The sequence below is a fragment of the Lissotriton vulgaris genome, chromosome 7 (genome assembly GCF_964263255.1).
Source record: "Lissotriton vulgaris chromosome 7, aLisVul1.2, whole genome shotgun sequence".
NCBI lineage: Eukaryota > Metazoa > Chordata > Amphibia > Caudata > Salamandridae > Lissotriton > Lissotriton vulgaris.
In genome coordinates this window covers 700419452-700438390 of record NC_141695.1, presented here as the reverse complement: position 1 = coordinate 700438390, position 18939 = coordinate 700419452, and the positions used below count along the sequence as shown (strand labels likewise).

Genomic DNA, 18939 nt, shown 5'->3' with positions numbered 1-18939 from the left:
GCATTCGCCCTCTGTGGCATTTTGTGAAATAAAGAGACTCCGGTTTGTCCCCGATGTGGCCTCCGCCTTTTCTTTGAGAGGGATTACGCTGCGCGTGTATATATATATATATATATATATATATATATATATATATATATATATATATATATATATATATATATATATATATATATATATATATATATATATATATATATATATATATATATATATCAGTCAGTCACACTTTATTTCGGCAGTTTACAACCATAAAAGTACATAATACAATGTAATATTAATATACCAACTTCATCACAAAAGTAACCGATAAGGAATTTACAAAGTTTACAAAGTTAAAAAGAATTAATAAGAGCATGGGAAGAACACTAGAAAATTTTAAAATTTCAATTATCAAGTACTATCCCCACTCCATAACAATGGAACAGCAACAAACACCCGGGCAAAGATGGGGCATAGAAGCATACATTAGGATTACATTTTCGGGCATCATTAGCAGCATTTTAATCAACAGTTTCTTTTAAGATACACTATGTTAAAAAAAAAAAAAATGACACTAAGAGACCTGAGAAGAATCGAAAGATACAAAGGACGTTGTAAATCCGAAAGATTGAACTTGTCAAAGTTAAGGAGAGTCACAGTTCTCCACTCAGCCTAACACAAGATGCCTACGTTTACACCACATTGCGAATAAAAACTTGGCGATTGTGACAACAAAAACTGGGCAGGTATCATATTTAAAAATCCTATAGGCCACGTTATGGCTTCTTATACCCAGATTTCTACAAAGTTGGAGGATCCATTTGGCCCCAGCCATCCTATATACGGGACAGAAAAACATCACATGGACCTCCGTTTCTTCTACAATTTTGCAGCCGAGGCATAACAACTTTTTTTCCTCCGCCCACCTGTTTGTAAACACATAGAGCGGAAGCGTCCCATGCCTAAATTGGAGAAATAGTTTCTTAGCTGCTAAGGGCTTAATAATGTCAAGACCAGGCTCCAAGCTGTAGCACTGTTTAACATCCAGGAACCTAGAGGTTAGCCAGGAGGAGTCTGTAGACTGGATTAGGCACTCCATTCTATATCCGGTCCAGGCCAAAGGTAAGGATTGTTTGTAAGTAGCTAGGCAGGCCTTTTCGGGTTCCGTCCGTAGATCAATCCCGGATAAAAATCAGCCAAGGGATTTTCCCTGCTCCCCTGATTAACATGACTGATTTTAGCTCTTCTTTAATATTTTCCAGCTCTGGCATGCTCCAAAGCCGTCGCCAGTACTGGAGTGGGCGGAGAGAAATCAGATCAGCTATCGGGACGACACCCAGGTCTAACCTTAATGGAGTTAGTGGGGTGCTTTGGGGGAGACCCACAAGTTGCATTAGGAAGTTGTTTTCCGTCACTGTCAAAGATTTACTAGGGCAGTGACCCCAAAGTTCCGCTCGGTACACTGTGGCCCCCTAGCTTGGACATTGTAGATTTCACTTGTGTGGGTGGGGCAAGGGCCTGTGACTGTTAAGAGCCAAAAACAGAGATTAAGGGTATAGCGCCGAGAATTCGAAGCGCTACATTTTAAAAAGAAATACATTTTTAGCCAATTCTGCATTTGTCACCCACACAAGTTCGGTATAATTTTACTCGGGAACTTGAGAGGAACGCTTTGGGGTAGGACATTTGTGCTGGCACGTTGATTCCACCTACAATATGTGGGAAATGTGGTTCTTTCAGCTAAATTTGAGGTTTGCAGGGAATTCTGGGTAGGAAAACGTTGGGCGATCGACGCAAGCCATACCCCACTGGACTCCCCCAGTTGTCTAGTTTTCAGAAAAGTGTGGGTTTGGTATGTTTCCCCAAGACTGCCGCCGAGCCCGGGCCAGAAACCCAGATGACCCCCTACCCCCGTTGCAAACCCAGATTGTTTTGTGATGGGTAATTTTGAGGTCTCCTCAATATGTTATGAGCCCTTGTCTGTCGCGGGTACTTAACCCACCCACGCGAGTGAGGTACCATTTTTGTAGGGAGCTCCGGGGGGGGGAACGCTGGGTGGTAGGAAATTTGTGGATCCACGCAGATTCCAGAACTTTCCCCCACAGAAATTTGAGAAAAATTAAATTTTGTGGGGAAGTTGGGGCGGGAAGGGGTTCAATCCTACTGGACATCTTATGTAAAGTAATTTGGTTGTTTGGTTGTTCACAAAAATGTCAATTGCTATTTTGTGCGTGTAAAATTGATACTGCAGTGGCTACTGGGGTACAGAGCCCAGCGACTTCTGTGCAAATTGGCAATAAAATTTGTTTAAAAGAAATTAGATTTTGTTCAGCTAAATTGGAGGTTTGCATGGGATTCTGGGTAGGAAAATATTGGGGGGACCCACGCAAGCAATACCTCGCTGGACTCTCCCGGGTGTCTAGTTTTCAGAAAAGTGTGGGTTTGGTAGATTCCCAACATGGCCGCCGAGCCCGGGGCAAAAACCCATGTGAACCCCCTTGCAAAACCAGGTTATTTTGTGATAGCTAATTTTATTTGGATAGGATAGTATTTATATAGCGCACTAAAACCAAAAGGTGTCAATGCACTGGCCGAGTGGAAGAGATGCCAGCAACAGCCAGCTAAGAGGCAGAGAGTTAGGCCTTCAGAAGTTTCCTTAAGACCTGGCGCAAATCAGCCGTGGTAATAGAATGGAGCAAAGAGTTCAAAAGTTTAGCTGCCACCGCAGAGAATGAGCGGACACCCCGTTTGGACCTGCGGATTCTGGGAGAAACACGTGTTTTGGAGTGGAGGATCTCAAGGCTCTCCCTGGAGTGTACCATTGGAACAAGGTTTTAAGTTGTGGTGAGCCTTTCCTATGCATAGCTTTGTACACCAGGTTCAGAGCCTTGAAGGAGATGCGCTTCTGATAGGAAGCCAGTGCAAGGCATGAATTCCTTCCCTGGCGGACTGGTTTTTCGGGATGTTAAGAATCAGCCTTGCAGTAGGATTTTGCACAACCTGGGACTTGTTCAGACAACCTGAGCTGATATGAAGGCACAATGCTTTGCAGTAGTCTAACCGGGAGGTAACTAGTGCAATGATGGTGGCCCGATGTAGCTCCGAAGGGATATATGGCAAAACCTTTTTCAAAATGTTAAGGATGTATAAGCAGGTACTAACTGTACAGTTCACCTGGCCGTCAAAAGACAGGCCCTCATCAAAGAGGACCCCCAGATTTTTAGCCAGAACATGAAGGGGACTGCAGTCTGCGGGCCACCAGGCAGCAGATCAAATGGGGGTCTGAGGGCCAAAAAACAGAACGTCGATTTTGTCTATATTGATTTTAAGAGAGTTCTCCTTCATCCAGCATATTATGCTGGACATACAATAATTGAACTTTTGGGCAACCAACTGCAAATCATCAGAGATAGAAATTATGATTTGCCTATCATCAGCATATGAGAGGACCTGAAAACCGAATGATTGTACCCATGTAGCCAGGGGGATCACAAAGATTAAAAAGAGTGGGGCTGAGCGAACAGCCCAGAGGGACCCCACATGGAAGGCCAAAGGCCTTGGCTCAGAGACCGCCACAACTGACAACATTGGTTCTGCCATTCATAAATGAGTGAAGACAATGCAGGGCCCTCCCGGTTACTCCTGCTTCCCACAGTCTCCGAAGCATGCGAACTGGGGATATGCCGCCGAGAGGTCGAGCAGAATCAACAACGGGGATCCACCTTGGTCAACCTGCATGTGGATACAATCAGAGGCTGCTACCAAGGCGGATTCTGTGCTATGACCTGTCCTCCTCAATACGTTTTGGGCCCTTGCCTGTCGCGGGTACTTGATCCACCCACGCGAGTGATTTACCATTTTGTGGACCTACGCAGATTCCAGAACTTTCCACCACAAAAATGTGAGGAAAATGTTTTTTTTTTTTTTTTTTTTTACAAAGTTTGAGGTTTGCAAGGGATTCTGAGTAGGAGAACCTGGTGAGAGCCACACAAGTCACTCCATCCTGGATTCCCATGGGTGTGTAGTTTTCAATAATCTATAGGATTGCTAGGTTTCCCTAGGTGCCGGAAGAGCTAGGGTTCAAAAGCTACAGCAAGGCGCTTTGCAAAAAAAGTGTCCGTTTTCACTGTGAAAACGTGGCGTGTCCAGGTTGTGTTTTGGGCCGTTTCCTGTCGCAGGCACTAGGCCAACGCACACCAGTGAGAAACCATTATTCTCGGAAGACTGTTGGGATTGCGGGATGGGTGGAATTTTGTGGATCCACAGCGATTCCAGAACTTTCCACCACAGAACTGTGAGGACAATGTATTTGTTTTTATAAAGTTTGAGGTTTGCAAGGGATTCTGGGTAACAAAACCCAGACAAGTCACCCCATCCTGGATTCCCCTGGATGTCTAGTTATCAAAAATGTACAAGTTACTTACCTTCAGTACTGATGTATCTGGTAGAGACGATTCTAGCTGCAGATTCCTTAATTTAGAATAAGCCCCAGGAGTGAGACTGGATGTGGAATATTTTCTTTGCCACAGCATCTCTGCGTGCCGGGGGCAGTACCACTTGACTCCGCCCTGACGTCGTCCGCGGGCGTGACGTCAGCCAGGTCACATAAGCCTCACCCCAGCACGCTGACGTCAGTTTTCTTCGGAGAACTTTTCCACGCCACAACGCAAAGCCATCACAAACAAAACTGTGGAGAGTATGGGAACAGTGTGCGAAAAGCAGATAAAACAGGAAAGGGAGTAACGAAAGGTGAGGAACAGCACCAGTTGGAAAAGTGCCAGTCACTAAGGCACAGAAAGCCATAGCAGTGAAAGAGCAGAGCAGAGCACCACTCTGAGGAGCAACCTTGCAAAGCTAAGGTAACATCTTCCCCTGGAGACAGAAAAAACATGTGAAAAACATCATAGCAGATGAAAGAGTCTGCAATCACTACCCACAACAGTGAAGGGCAACAAATCCGGAACGGATGAGTAACAGCAATTTACCCCCAGACAACACCATCAAGGTGGGTCGTATCCCCTGGGAGGAACTAAAGGCTGAGCTATAACCAAAATATCCCAACTCAGAGTACTGCACAAGAATCAGAAATCCGAAGCAGGGAAGAAGAGTAAAAGTAGGACCCCACACTGGAAAGAACAGGGTGTAGGGATGCAGAAGTACACATGAACCAACCAACCTTGCACCACCAAGGAAGGGTTGTAATAATTAAACAGAACGAGGCATCCCGTCAGGGAGGAAGTAAAGACGCTACTCGTAGAAGACAAGCCACCTGGAGGGAGGCGAGTGCAGAAAACCACGCTGAAGGACCTCGCAGAACGGGGAGGAAGGGCGGGTTGTGAAGGAATCTGCGCCTAGAATCGTCTCTTTGAGATACATTGTTACCAAAAGCAACTTGTACATCTGATAGAGACTACTAGCCGCAGATTCCTTCACGCAGAATAGTACCCCAGCCATACCCAGAGGGGAGAAAAGCCTGTGAGAGAACCTCCCCAGTAGGAAGAAACACAGGGCCCCAGCAAGGGAAGTTTAATGGGGACAAGAAGGGCGGCCCAGCCCCCACCAAGCAGAAGTAAGCAACACCAAGGTGAAGGGTGGCCAGGATAACCCAAGCCTATCCAAGGTACACTGGACATCCGCCAGAAAACCCCAGTGGGAAGGACAACGCCAGAGGAGTACCAAGGAAGAAACTCCAAACTCCAAGGAGAAGAGTTAGAAACGGAGGCAGAGCCCGCCACAGGAGACACCTGAACAGGCATCAGCATCGGGGCAAAGGACAAGGTAGGAACGGCTCCACAGCAAAGAAGGGCAGGCGTGAGAAGAAAGAAAGTCGCGCAAAGCTCCAGCAGAACAAGAGGCAGTAGCTTAAGGGCACACGCCAAGGCCCATGGTGGTGGACCAGAAAGAACAGGCGTGTGCAGCCGGCAGCTGGCAAATACCATAAAGCAGTGCGCCCAGAACAAGCCGAGCGCAAGACAAAGTCAAAGGCCACGGAAATCCAGAACAACCCCCAAAGGAATAACGTTCCAGGCACAAACCGACCCACGAAAAGAAGTGGGACCAGCCAGAAGAGAAAGAGGAGAAATAGCTACAAGTACCCCACTTAGGGTATGACACGTACCAAAGAAAACATGGGAACACCTCTTAGGGAAAAATCCCACAGCAGAGGACAAGAACATAAAGGACCTGCGGGTAGTACCACAGATGGCTTACCAATCAGCCAAAAAATACACAAATGCCAAAGGGGCTGTACCAGCAGCCAACAGTACAGAGGGGCCAACCTAAGGACCCCAAAGGCACGCCAAACCACACAGACGGGCCAACCGAAACACTAGACTCCAGAAAAAAGGTGGAATAACGCTTCCCATAAAGCACCGGAAGACCAACAAGCCAAGCTTACGGAGGGGGAGGAGGACGGAGCCCCGAAAGGAGCCGTTGAATGGCGGAGTGCGCGTGGGTGTTAAATAAAAGAACACCATCAAAAGGCAGGTCAACCAGATGCTCCCTAATATACTCTGGAAAAACACCATCCCGCAACCAAGCATGGCGTCGGAGAGCCACAGAACTTGCCATAGCTCGGCCGCGAGCATCAGCAACATCCAAGGCCGAATGGAGAATAAACACGGCCAACTCCTGGCCATCCAACACATGGTGCCCCAGATCAGTGCGGACACCTTCATGGGAGATGGAAGAGAGAAGGGACTCCACAGAATCCCACAGGCTGGTGGTAGCCCTAGCCAACACACAAAGTGTATTGAGCGCTCGCAAAGCAGCACTGGAGAAAGCAAAGATGTTACGCCCCCATAAATCCAACCACCTGGCCTCCCGTGACGGAGGAAACAACACTGAAGGCAAGGAAGAAAAAGCAGTCAGCAGGAGAGGGTCCTGGGTAGAAGGATGGAAAGAAAGGTAGACTGGATCGTGCGGATTCTCAAAATGCCAGCGGCCGTGGAAATGGCCCGCAGAAAGACTACACTCGCCTCCGCGGGGCGTCGTGGGGGAGATAGCAATTGCTCCGTGGGCGACGGCTGTAAACTAAGCCGTCCATCCCAGACTCCAGCTGAAGGAAGAAACGGCGAGCCCCTGAATAGTAAAAGATCCACGGACGAGAGGGGGCCCGAGGGGCCTCCTTGGAAGGTGGAAAAGCCTGCGGAGCAACCAACAGTGAGTTGCAGAAGAAAGGGTCCGAGGGTTGTGGCAGCGTAGACTGCAAAGAGCCCTCCCTGGAAGACACCGGCGTAAAAGCATCGAAGAGGCGTCCCGTCTCCGGAGAAGAGGAAACCAGTAGATGACAAACCTCTGGAGGGGAGGGGACCTCTGGAGACAAGTCGATGACCCGATGCCGGAACGGCGCCATAGAGTCCGCAACAGGCCACGATGCGACGTGGAACGGTGCCAGAGCGGTCACTGGGGACGCCGAGTCGACCTTCACCACCACTTGCGTCCAAGGAAAATGGGGCAGGGTCGGAGCTGGGGCAGCTAAAGAACGGCGCCGAAAAGGCACCGACTTGACCTCCGACGAGGCAGCCACCTGCGTAGAGGGCCGAGAGGGGGGCCGAGAGGGACCCCGAGAGGCACCCCGGACCCTAGCCACCATCAGCGGCGCCGCCAGGGCGGCGGAGGAAAGTCAGCTCGACCTACGGTAAGGCAGCCACCTGCACAGAGGACCAAGGGGGACTCTAGGATGAACCGTGATTCCCGGAGACCTCCTGCGACACCACAGGAGCCCCCCTCTGGGATTTGGGGTGATGCAGAGACGCCGTGGATCAAAGACGGGAACCCCTTAAGGCTGCACCTTGACGACACCACACCCTCAACACCTGAAGCTGTACTAGTTGGCGCCGAAGCCACCGACGACTACGCGAAAGGCCCCGCATATGGCAAGGAATCCGCGGACGTCTCAGGAAGAGGGGCCAAGGAAGCCTGCAGAGCCGTAGCGTAGGCCTCCATTTGGGCCCTAGTCCCCCAGACGCCAGGAAATGGCGGGTAGAGTGGCGACGAGCGAGACCGCATGTCCAGAGGGGAAACCGCGCCCTTTGCAGTACAGGGAACAGGCCTCGGTGACAAGCTGTAAGACTTACCGGCGGACGAGCAACGCCCATGGGGCCTCGGCGAAGGACAATGCCGTAGTCTGATTCCGCGATTTCTGAACCCTTCCGAGGTAGGGGATGAGACCAATCTGGACAAGCGGGTTAAAGTAGTTTCATCCGACGCTCCCGCCGGGACTTTGGTTTCAGATGCTGGCAAGCGTCCCAGTCTGTAGAATCATGGTGCTCGCCCAAACACCACATACAAATAGGGTGAGGGTCCATCGCCGACATCTGACGCGTACAAGAAGTACACGTCTTGAAGCCTGAAGGCATTCGCACACTGTTCAACGCAAAAACGTGAAAAGAAGACCTGAAAACAGGTCAAGGACCCGATCCAGATCCGCGTTGCACGTGGAAAAGAAGGAAACTGACATCAGCACGTCGGGGTGGGACTTATGTGACCTCGCTGACGTCACGCCCGCACGACAGGGCGGAGTCACGTGGTACCGCCCCGGCACGCAGAGTTGCTGTCGCAAAGAACATTTTTCCGATCCAGTCTCACGCCTGGGGATAATTCTACGTTAAGGAATCTGCGGCTAGTAGTCTCTATCAGATACACCGCCTATAATAGGTGGGTGACAGGGCTGGGAAACTGCTGGCCTGGCTTAGTAAAAAGGAACAACAAGATAGATCGATACAGGAGACTGCAGAGAGCCAGGATAGCATTTACACTACAGATAATCAGATAGTTGGGTGATTACCGGCTACCCCTGAGACTTTTACAAGGACCCCTCCACCCTCAGTAGGACCATTGAAATCAAAAACTACATGGCTGGAATTCAGACACTGGCATTAGGTGAAAATGAATTGCTTGATTTAGAAACCGACATAACCCTGAAAGCAATAAAAGAGACAGTGGCGAAACAGACAGGGAAAGACTAACTGACTACCAGATGACCTATATAAGAGCTGCATGGACCTCCTAGGGTTCCCACTTGCTGCGCTTATTTAAAGATGCACATAAAGAGGGTATCCTACCCCCAGACCTAAGGTCAGCAACGATTATGGGAATACATAAAGATGGCACATCCCACAACAATTGTGACTCGTATCGTCCCATCTCCCTACTAAATACGGAAGTGAAAATATTAGCCAATACTAGCTACACGTCTTCATAAATGTATTTCATCTTTCATCCATGACAACCAATCTGGCTTCATGGCCCGGTGCGCTACGAGTCTAAATCTCCATCCGGCCCACAACTGGGGGATGGCAGTGAAAGGCTACAATAAACCACACATATTACGATCGTTGGACGCGGAGAAAGCGTTTGACGCTGTGCACTAGCCGTTGTTAGAATGCACACTGGCCAGGTTTGACATAGACCCCAAGTTCCATAGCTGGATAGCACTACTTTATAACATGCTAACCGCAACAGTTCGAGTAAACGAGAAGACTTAAAGACCCAGACGCAGGACGAGACAAGGATGTCCTCTGTCACCCCTCCTCTTCGCACTCACTCTTGAGTCCCTTGTTTGAAACATTCGACAACACCCAGAAATGTATGGTTTTCATCTAACAAAGAGGAGGCAGAAATGATTTCCCTCTATGCTGATTACGTGCTGCTATATATCGCTAATCCTAATACTACTCTCCCAGTCCTGTTCGACATCATACAGGAGTATGGACGACACTCCGGATATAGTATTAATTGGAACAAGTCCACGCTTTATAGCCCAGGCACAACCCTGGATAAATTGCAGCTGCCTGGAGACCTTAGAGTGGCAGAGAAATGCTTCCAGTACCTGGGAATTTTCATCACCCTACACAGAGAGCGATGCAGACACCGTAACCTGGGAAAGGTCCTGCAGAAATTCAAACATGACACGAGAGAAACGGAGGGAGCTCCCCCTCTCTTTACTCATAAGAGCAGCTAATAATTACTCTCCTGCAATTGCTCTACACACTCCAGAACATGTACCACCCCCTCCCCGATAAGTCCTCACTGAGTTAGAGAAGACACATCAGATCCCTCTTATGGCAGGGAGGACACCACAAAATAGCGCTGAAGACGCTACAGCGCAACCCCTCTAATGGTGGAATCACACTGCCAGACGTAGAGGCATACTACTGGGCCGCCCATCTTATCTCCATTAATGAATGGAAGCACTGAGCAAGAGACCACCCCACATACCGATTAGAAAGAGATCTGATGTCGCCACACACATACCTACACTACCTTTATGGCAGGAAGGGTACTTCCCAATTACTGCCAGCAACAAGAATCAACACAGAGGCACAGGAGATAGCCACAAAGGCCACTGAGTGGACAAACATGGTCACAAAGGCTATGCTGCTCTGGGAGTGGGGGAAGGTTCAGAGAGTTGCGGAAATTTAAAGGATTTGAGGTATGGGATCTCCTGGGCATCTCTACAATTGGAGATGTCCTGGAAAGAGGGACATTCAAAACATTGCCTAAAATCAATGAGGAATATGGACTACCTAAATCCCAGTTCATCAAGTACGCACACCTGCGCCTCGCATGACAGACACAGGACATCTTGTGCACAGATATACCAGAGTATGCACCACTTGAGTGGACAGACTGCTGCAAGAAGAACTTGTAGAGAAGGCAGTCTCCCTTACATATAAAACAAACAACAAACCAGACAACTTACATGGGCTAAGGAATATGTGGGAGAAAGACATAGGGCCTTTGGAAGACAGCCCGGGAGGTGGCTCTAATGCATCCCAGAGAGATCGCCATTAAAGCAAGGCTACACATTGTACAATACAAGATTCTACATAGAGTGTACTACGACAGGGAGAAGCTCCACAAGATGGGCAGGTCAAAGACACAAAACTGCCTCGCATGTAAAGACACCAAAGATACTTTGTATCATACAATATGGTTATGTCCCACCATACAAGCCTACTGGGTAGCCATAGTTGGAACACTAGGAGAGATATGAGGGAGACATTACCGCTCGACCCTGGATTCGTTCTCCTGGGGATCCCGAGCGAGGTAGATGTGCCTAGAACAACTGCTCTTTGCCTCCCTGGTTATGGCCCTGGCGAAACGCAACATGACCAGGCGTTTTGGGAGGGGGAGCCCACGGTGCAGGTATGGACCAGGGGAATGACCTATATAATGAATGGAAGCACTGAGCAAGAGACCACCCCACATACCGATTAGAAAGAGATCTGATGTCGCCACACACATACCTACACTACCTTGTATGTGTGTGGCGACATCAGATCTCTTTCTAATCGGTATGTGGGGTGGTCTCTTGCTCAGTGCTTCCATTCATTAATGGAGATAAGATGGGCGGCCCAGTAGTATGCCTCTACGTCTGGCAGTGTGATTCCACCATTAGAGGGGTTGCGCTGCCAAGCATACTACATACCTGAGCAGGGGGTGCCCTAAAAAATGTGATAGAATCGAGTTGGGGGGCCATGGAGATGATACTATGGACTAGACCTCTGGGAGACCATGGCGCCATGAGCCGAGGAGGATACCATAATCGAACCTACAGACCCACACTAGACTAGTGCACCGCTTGTCACCCATGCTAGCGGACTCTAGGGCAAAGACTGACCCCACAGAATATAATGACCATAAACTAATTCCAACAGGGCAATCAAGGGAAGATGAGTCTGTTAACATTGGCTATCTTCCATGTGACTGAAATTGTGGTTTTGTCACTTGTATGCATTTGTTCATATGCAAAATAAAAATACTTAAGTCTTAACAATGTAACATACCATGCCTCGTGTCTTCATCAGCTTGATCATAGTTCCTCTGAAACAAAAAACATATAAAATAATGGTTAAAGTTGCTTCAAAACTGTTTTCATCAACAAGTTTGGATAGTGCAAGTAAGAAGATTACAGTACTGGACTAGAATAGCAAATATCTGTGCAAGAGGCACCACAGTTGCCTTCCTACAAGTGAACAAAGGAACGTGTGCAGCTCCTGATGATATTACTGTAACTAGGTGATATATACACAGAAAGAGAAATGCATATGCTCTTCATTGTTTAATGATTTGGACTCTAGTATTATGAATCAGTTATGAAAAAATGTATATACCACAATAACAATTCCGTAAATGAGGACGTTATTCAGTTCTCTCTACATTTCATTTTTTCAGCAGTTTTAAAGAAGTCTGCATCATTTTTGTTTTTCTAAGATGTCTATGCTTTCCTAAATGTTGCCTACTAGCAGGCAGAGGATGCCTATTATTTTTTCCTAGGGATTTAGTGACATGAATCTTAGCTGCACACCCTCAAAGCTCCATCATTCAGCCCAGCCACTGCTCTTTAGTACTGTTTGTACTCCAGCTAATCAACCACACTTCATGCAGAAACACTAAAATGGGGTTATGTAATGTTTTTACCTCAATCTGAAAGGGAATCCTTTGTGTAAGCTTTTACTCACTGCAAATTTGTCTTAGGTATAATTTTGGGCTATGGAATCCTCAGATAGATGATTCTACAACCAAAGCTAAGGTGAAGATTTTAAGTGCTCAAAGAAAGCTTTCGGAGTTTATTGTCCAAGTCTGTGGCTAGATAACCTACCCTTTAGGCAAAAGAAGCTCTCTCAGGAGAGCCCATCAGCCCCTTTGGAAGATTTCTGAACATCTAACAGAAAAACTGCCCATTAAGTGCAAAAGCTGCGGACAAAGGAAATTTGTGCTGGAGGATCAACATGAAGGTTTTTATTGCAAATGCTATCATGACGTTGAAAACTCTGGACACAGCAACACTCTGCCTTTATAACAATGCAATGCTGAGAAAGGGGGGACCTTAGTCTCTTGCAGAGGAAGCGGGCACGGAAAAATCAGCTATCAACAATCCCAATAAAATGTAAACAAAGATGATTTTGTTGCAGAAAAAAAACCTTTTGGATTGACAAAAACTACAAACTTGGTTCCATCAAGCACAGCACATGAAAAAAGGGGATTTTGGCACTGCTTTGTGAAATATTCCAGAAGCTCCACTGTCCCAAACTGCACAGGAGTTTGAGTCACACAGTCCATTCTGATGAGATAATGCAATTATTGATCCGCATAGCCCACTTTAAATTATAATAAATGTTTAACAGGAGGGCGAGTTTATAAACTAAAAGAAAATACCCAGGAATGACAACTAAGATAACAGAAATATTTCTTCATCAGCGCATTTGTCTAGATATTCATCAACACCAGTATACCAGTCACAAAGACGGTATGAGCCTGGCCTACCAAGGCTTCAATTCTGGAGTCATTTAAAGCAGCGATGGTTTGAGACCTTTCAAGTGACAGCAGATGTTGCTGCTTTGCCTCACGAGAAATGATCCCTGGGCTTGCTTTTGGCCTTATGACAACACTTTGAAATATAGACAACTATTATACTAGCCAAGCTTGGAATAAACCGAACCCATGAGGAAACACCAACTGTTCATCCAATATTGTTCTAATATGCACACATTTAAAAAATATATATATATTGCAGGGCTTTTATAACGTGCAATATAAGATATTCATAGACCTTCTTGCCACCGAAGTCCTAAAGAAAGATGGCAATAACACGGTCTGACTGATATGAAAATGTAATATAATCTTGGAGGAAGGAATGGCAAGTTGGTAGTTACACTTGATAGTGGTGGAACAGTGGTATCGGAGAGCTGAATCTCGTTCACTGTTTTAGAGAAGATTTTAGCGACAAGGATAACTGCCTTTATAAGGCATCCTTTGCTTGAGAGGGGCCATCCACCTACACAGGAAAACATCTTTATAAGTAACTTTCAAGTAGGATGGTTGTCTGAATGGGGAAAAAACTTTCACAAGCTCCTCCAGGAAAGCTGTGACCAACTGCATAGTAAATTAATACACATTTGACAGTCATTTGCTATGAGCAGCGATAACCAAATATACACATCAAAGTAAAGAAGGGTGTACAATTTCTTCTTGGATCAAACTTTTACTGCACACAGGGTTCTGACCATGTTCAATCAGAGGGTCTAAGACATTTCTTGAAGGGTCTTTCTCTCTTACAGGAGACCCACATCAAACCACTAGAACACAACAAAGGAGGAGTCAATGTTACCCTGCTACTTATTGTTCGTAATAGGGAGAGGGGTCTACATATGGATTAATAGTGGCAGGGTACCGTTTGGGATAGAACACACTATATTTTAATTAGGGTCGGAGGCCAAGATTTAAAGACTCAACGGGATATGCAGCCCCACAAAACAATAGCCAATACACGATATATATCCCGAAGTCTAATTATGAAGAGCAAAAAATGCCAAAAGCAAACCAAGACTTCTCAGAAATACAGCAAATTTGTATGGATTCCCATCACTCACCATTCCAGGTGACATGCTTCATCATCTGGGTCTCCTTTAACAGGGTTACCACTCCACCCTAATGATGGAGGAGCCCAAAATTGTTTTCAAAGTTTGTAAATACAGATGTGAGGAGGTGTTATTTGTTGAGTGTATGGGAGGATAGTGCAGTGCAAAGGTGTAAAGTGAGTTCTAAAATTGAAACGTAATCGGACTCCTATTTTATTCATGTCTGATACGAACAATAATTAAAAAAGGTGCAAAAGGACAGTTTTAATAAATTGCCATCCATAAGTAAATATTAAACCTCTTTGAAAATCTCAAGAATATGGAGGAGAGGCCTCACCCCACCTGGCAACAAGCTCAGGACAATGGAGGCACCGCTCTTCCAGTCGGTACCTCAGGCGGTCATCTAAGCCGTCGGGGAGGTCCCTCATCCAAGAGGTTTAAGGAATCCAGACTGTGAGAAGATTGTTTCACAGTGTATCCTTTATATTGTTCAATTTTTCACTGTTTGCAGTAGCATTTAACATCTACAAGGTCCTGATGAAAGCACTTGGTATCCTTCTTACCGCTTAGTGCTGAAAATGTTGACCAATATTTACTTATGGATGGCTATTTATTAAAACTGTCCATTTGCACTGTTTTTAATTATTGTTCGTATCAGACATAAATAAAATAGGAGTCTGATTACTCTTCAATTTTAGAACTCACTTTACACCTTTGCACTGCACTATCCTCCCATACACTCAACAAATAACACCTGCTCACATCTGTATTTACAAACTTTGAAAACATCCTTGGGCTCCTCCATCATTAGGGTGGAGTGGTAGCTCTGTTAAAGGAGACCCAGATGATGAAGCATGTCACCTGGAATGGTGAGTGATGGAAATCCATACAAATTTGTTGCATTTCTGAGAAGTCTTGGTTTGCTTTTGGCATTTTTTGCTCTTCATAATTAGACTTCGGGATATATATTGTGTATTGGCTACCGTTTGGGATATCCAACACAAAATAATCCTTAAGGGTGGTATGTTATGGTATGCTGGGAATTAAAGGGCAGAGAGATATTTTCATGCACCAACAGTGGAGGAGGTAATTTGTTTCCAAAAGGTCCGCAATTTGATACTCTCTCACTTGGGGACCATGATTGCATGGGTGGGAACTATTAACTCATGATGCCTGTAGAGCAGATTAGATAACTCCCAAAACTGGGGTCCCAACGTAGACTTATTCCATAGTTGACTTAAACAGGAAATCAGCTACAAAGGGTTGATGCATGGTACATTTGATTGAGTTAGTCTACTCCTCCTATTCAGAACCACAAAGATCGTATAAAAGACTGGGGTATTTTTTTTAATCAGTTGCAAGTTTTATTTGAATTGCACCTGTTTAGACTGTAAGAGTAGAATTCTCTCAGAACACTCCCCACTGGTCTAGACATTTACTTATTGTTAACACCACCACATATGCCTGCAGTTACCCACAAATTGCTTGGTGAAAGCCACTTAATCTGGGCACTACAGAATAGACTAGATATATATTTTTATAGAACATACCACCAGAGACCGGAATCGTTTATTGTTGTTGTTGTTTTAAAATGGTAAGATGGTAGTAAGGCTGCTACAAAAAGGAGTGTGATCAAGTGGAGGCTGTCTCAACGAACGGACCAGAGAATTCCAACATGGCGGCTGTCTCTCACGATCCAGGAAGTAAGGTTAGCGGCCTGGACCCTCCGTCGGAGTCCGGAAGACGAACACCTGCGACCAGAACTGAGGAGGAGGAGGCGGAGAGGTTTAGGAAGCCGCCGCAAGCAGCAGAACGTGCAGGAGTACAGACAGAGGAGCTCAGGAGTAACCAGGAGACCAATCCACTTCGGGAGAAATCGAACAAAGCGGAGGACGACCGTGCCTTTTCCCGCGAAGAGAACAAGGACAACGCTGGAGACCCCTCAGGGAGCAACGCGAGCGAGTACAGTGATCCCCTGAGGTAAGAAGAGGCTGCGACTCCCCACCCCAAAGCCCTCCAGGGTCGTGGGTCCAGGAAACTGCACTTCAATCCCTTATCTTCTTTAAAGGGTTGGTGGGCAGGGTTTCAGCCCGTACCGTCATAAAGTCACCAAGTTGTTCCATCACTAAAGCACAACACCAAACAGGGCACTGGTGAAGGATGCGCACAAAGTCCTCCCCTTTTTTTTCTTTTCTTTTGATGGCCAAGAGAATTGTGTCCTGAACCTATATTCTCTGTTTTCTTTGCCGGTTCCTCTGTCCTTACTGTGCTAGACTGCCCTGAAGCAGCATTAGCAAGAAGCAAGGGACAACAGTGACAACCCTTTTTCGCCACTTAATACCATGACCAACAACCGCAATCTCTCCACTACCAAAACCCGCTCTATTTCTACTTTGTTTCTGGTCCAAGAAGTATTGGAACTTACTAACTTACTACTGAATAATAAAAAGCCCTGTGTTGCATTCTTGAGTTCTGTGTTATTAAGGAAGACAGGGGGTCTTAGGACACCCAAACCAGACACCCTATAACAAGTGGTATCAGAAGTGGGATACAGGTGTCTAGCCAGATATGACACAACCCCCAACGATGGAGTCTATGGTCACCCAGTTGGCAGAAAAACAACATCACCTACAATTAATATTCGAGCAACAGACGAAGATGGCTCAAAAGGAACGCAAAGCCCTACATTCAGCCCTCAAGGAACAAGCATCCCTATTGACTACCAACTACCAACCAGCAGGTGCAGGACACGGCTATCCTGCGGCTAACAGACGCCATTGCAAGCACTCTGGTTCACCCCAACGTACCTGGGAGCGTGCCTCAGAAGTTCCAAGCGGGTGATGATCCCCGATTATTTCTTTATAAACTTTGAACGGGTCACGACAAAAGCTGCATGTCCAACAGAAATGGTGACAGTACATAGCGCCCTGATTGTCGAGTGAACTGCAGGCCGCCTACCAAGCAGCCAATCCTGCAGGTATAACTGCCTCTCAGGACATAAAAAAGGCAATTTTATAACGCTTGCGTTGTGACCAAGAATATTACCAGGCCCGCTTCCGGAAGGAGAAATGGACTACAGGAGACAATCCCCGAGCCCTAAACTATCGGATACAAGACCTAGGAAACCGTTGGCTACAATCCTCCTCATCATCATCTGTAGACGAACTCACCGAGAAGGTCTACTTGGAACAGTACTTGGAAGCTCTCCCTCTCAACACCACGACATGGATCAAGCAGCATCCCAATTTAACATTCACTACGGCCGTCGACCAGGCCTGTGCCTACCACTGATCCACAGAATTCAGGGCCCAACCCCATTGTATAGGGTACACCCGTGAGCGGGTATTAGTTGCAGGAGAGCCCCCTGAGAGATATAAAAATATATATACCTTAACGGTAAAGCAGTCCTAGCATTTCTGGATACCGGATGTCATCATACGGTTGTCAGTAAGGAACTAGTACCCGATAGCTTGCTCCTAGAGGGAGAATTTATACAGGTTACTTGTGTACACGGGGAAAGGAAAATGTATCCTATGGCCGACGTTTTAATAAATATTGATCAAGACCATTATTAAGGAAAGTTCATGTGGTGCCCGCTCTCCCCGAAACAGTCCTGTTGGGTAATGGGGGGGGGTCATAGCTACACCGAAGGGAGACCCTCCCTCCCCCCAGTTTCCTTCTATAGCGTAAAGGCTGCAAAATTGAACTGAAACAGCAACTACTGCTCTGACCTTTTGGGAATGACCCTGATTAGCTCTATGAATAAGCGAGAAAGACACCGGAGGCACCCCGTCTGACCTGCTAATGGCGGCTGTCTCTTCCACAGGCGGATATTCGACAGCATGTGCCTCCTCTGAAGACATGCGGACCCTGGCTTTGTCCCCTTGCCGATCCACTGATTAGCTTACGCCCACTTTTCTTCTGGATTATAGAGAATAATGGGGACCGAATGAATTCAAACTTCTTGCCTGACCACAAGATGGCCGCCTCAGTGGGACCCTCCTCGCTGCTCTAGCTCACCTGGTCTAAAATCACTGGTCATCGTCCTGATCTTGATCAGCCCTCACCCGACTCTGTTCCTGCTCACCCACCAGGACATTTACTCTGAGAATTTTCCCTCGACAGCTGAAACCTAGCCATTTTGACTGATGCCGGGTGGAGCTACCTCGCGAGCTAAAGGGGAGATGGGCTATGGATTCCCTCCCTGACCATCACCTACCCAGCCGGTCTTTGAGCAAACTCTCCTGCATCTCTCTTGAACTTATCTGCCTCCTCCCCCTTCACCCTACCCCCTACCCCTCTCCGCGTCTCCTCTTTCCAGCTATTGACCTTTGCCTTCACCCGTCCTTGCTCATAGTTCCAACCTCTTTATCGAGTGGAACTTTCGTCTGTGAACTTTCCCCAGTCAGTTGAGACCTAGCTATTTGACTAATGCCCGATGGAGCTACCTTGTTTAGCTATTGGGGAGACGGGCTGTGGATTCCCTCCTTGGACGTCACCTACCCAGTCGGTGTTTGGGCAGACTTCCTTTTGTCTCTCCTGCCGTCTTTTCCATCATCCTCCCCCTTCACACTTCCCCCTTCTGCTCTAT

At 46.9% G+C, this 18939-nt stretch overlaps 1 protein-coding gene across 2 annotated transcripts in view; it reads right to left on the bottom strand.

Annotated features, from left to right (window-relative positions):
* The window catches only part of HELZ (helicase with zinc finger), a 1742088-nt gene that overhangs the window by 1525638 nt on the left and 197511 nt on the right, over nucleotides 1-18939 (bottom strand). For both annotated transcript variants that reach the window (XM_086930935.1, XM_086930936.1), the window contains exon 4: nucleotides 11775-11811. In XM_086930935.1, coding sequence (XP_086787061.1) covers nucleotides 11775-11811 — 37 coding nt within the window. The remainder of the gene's footprint in view (nucleotides 1-11774; nucleotides 11812-18939) is intronic.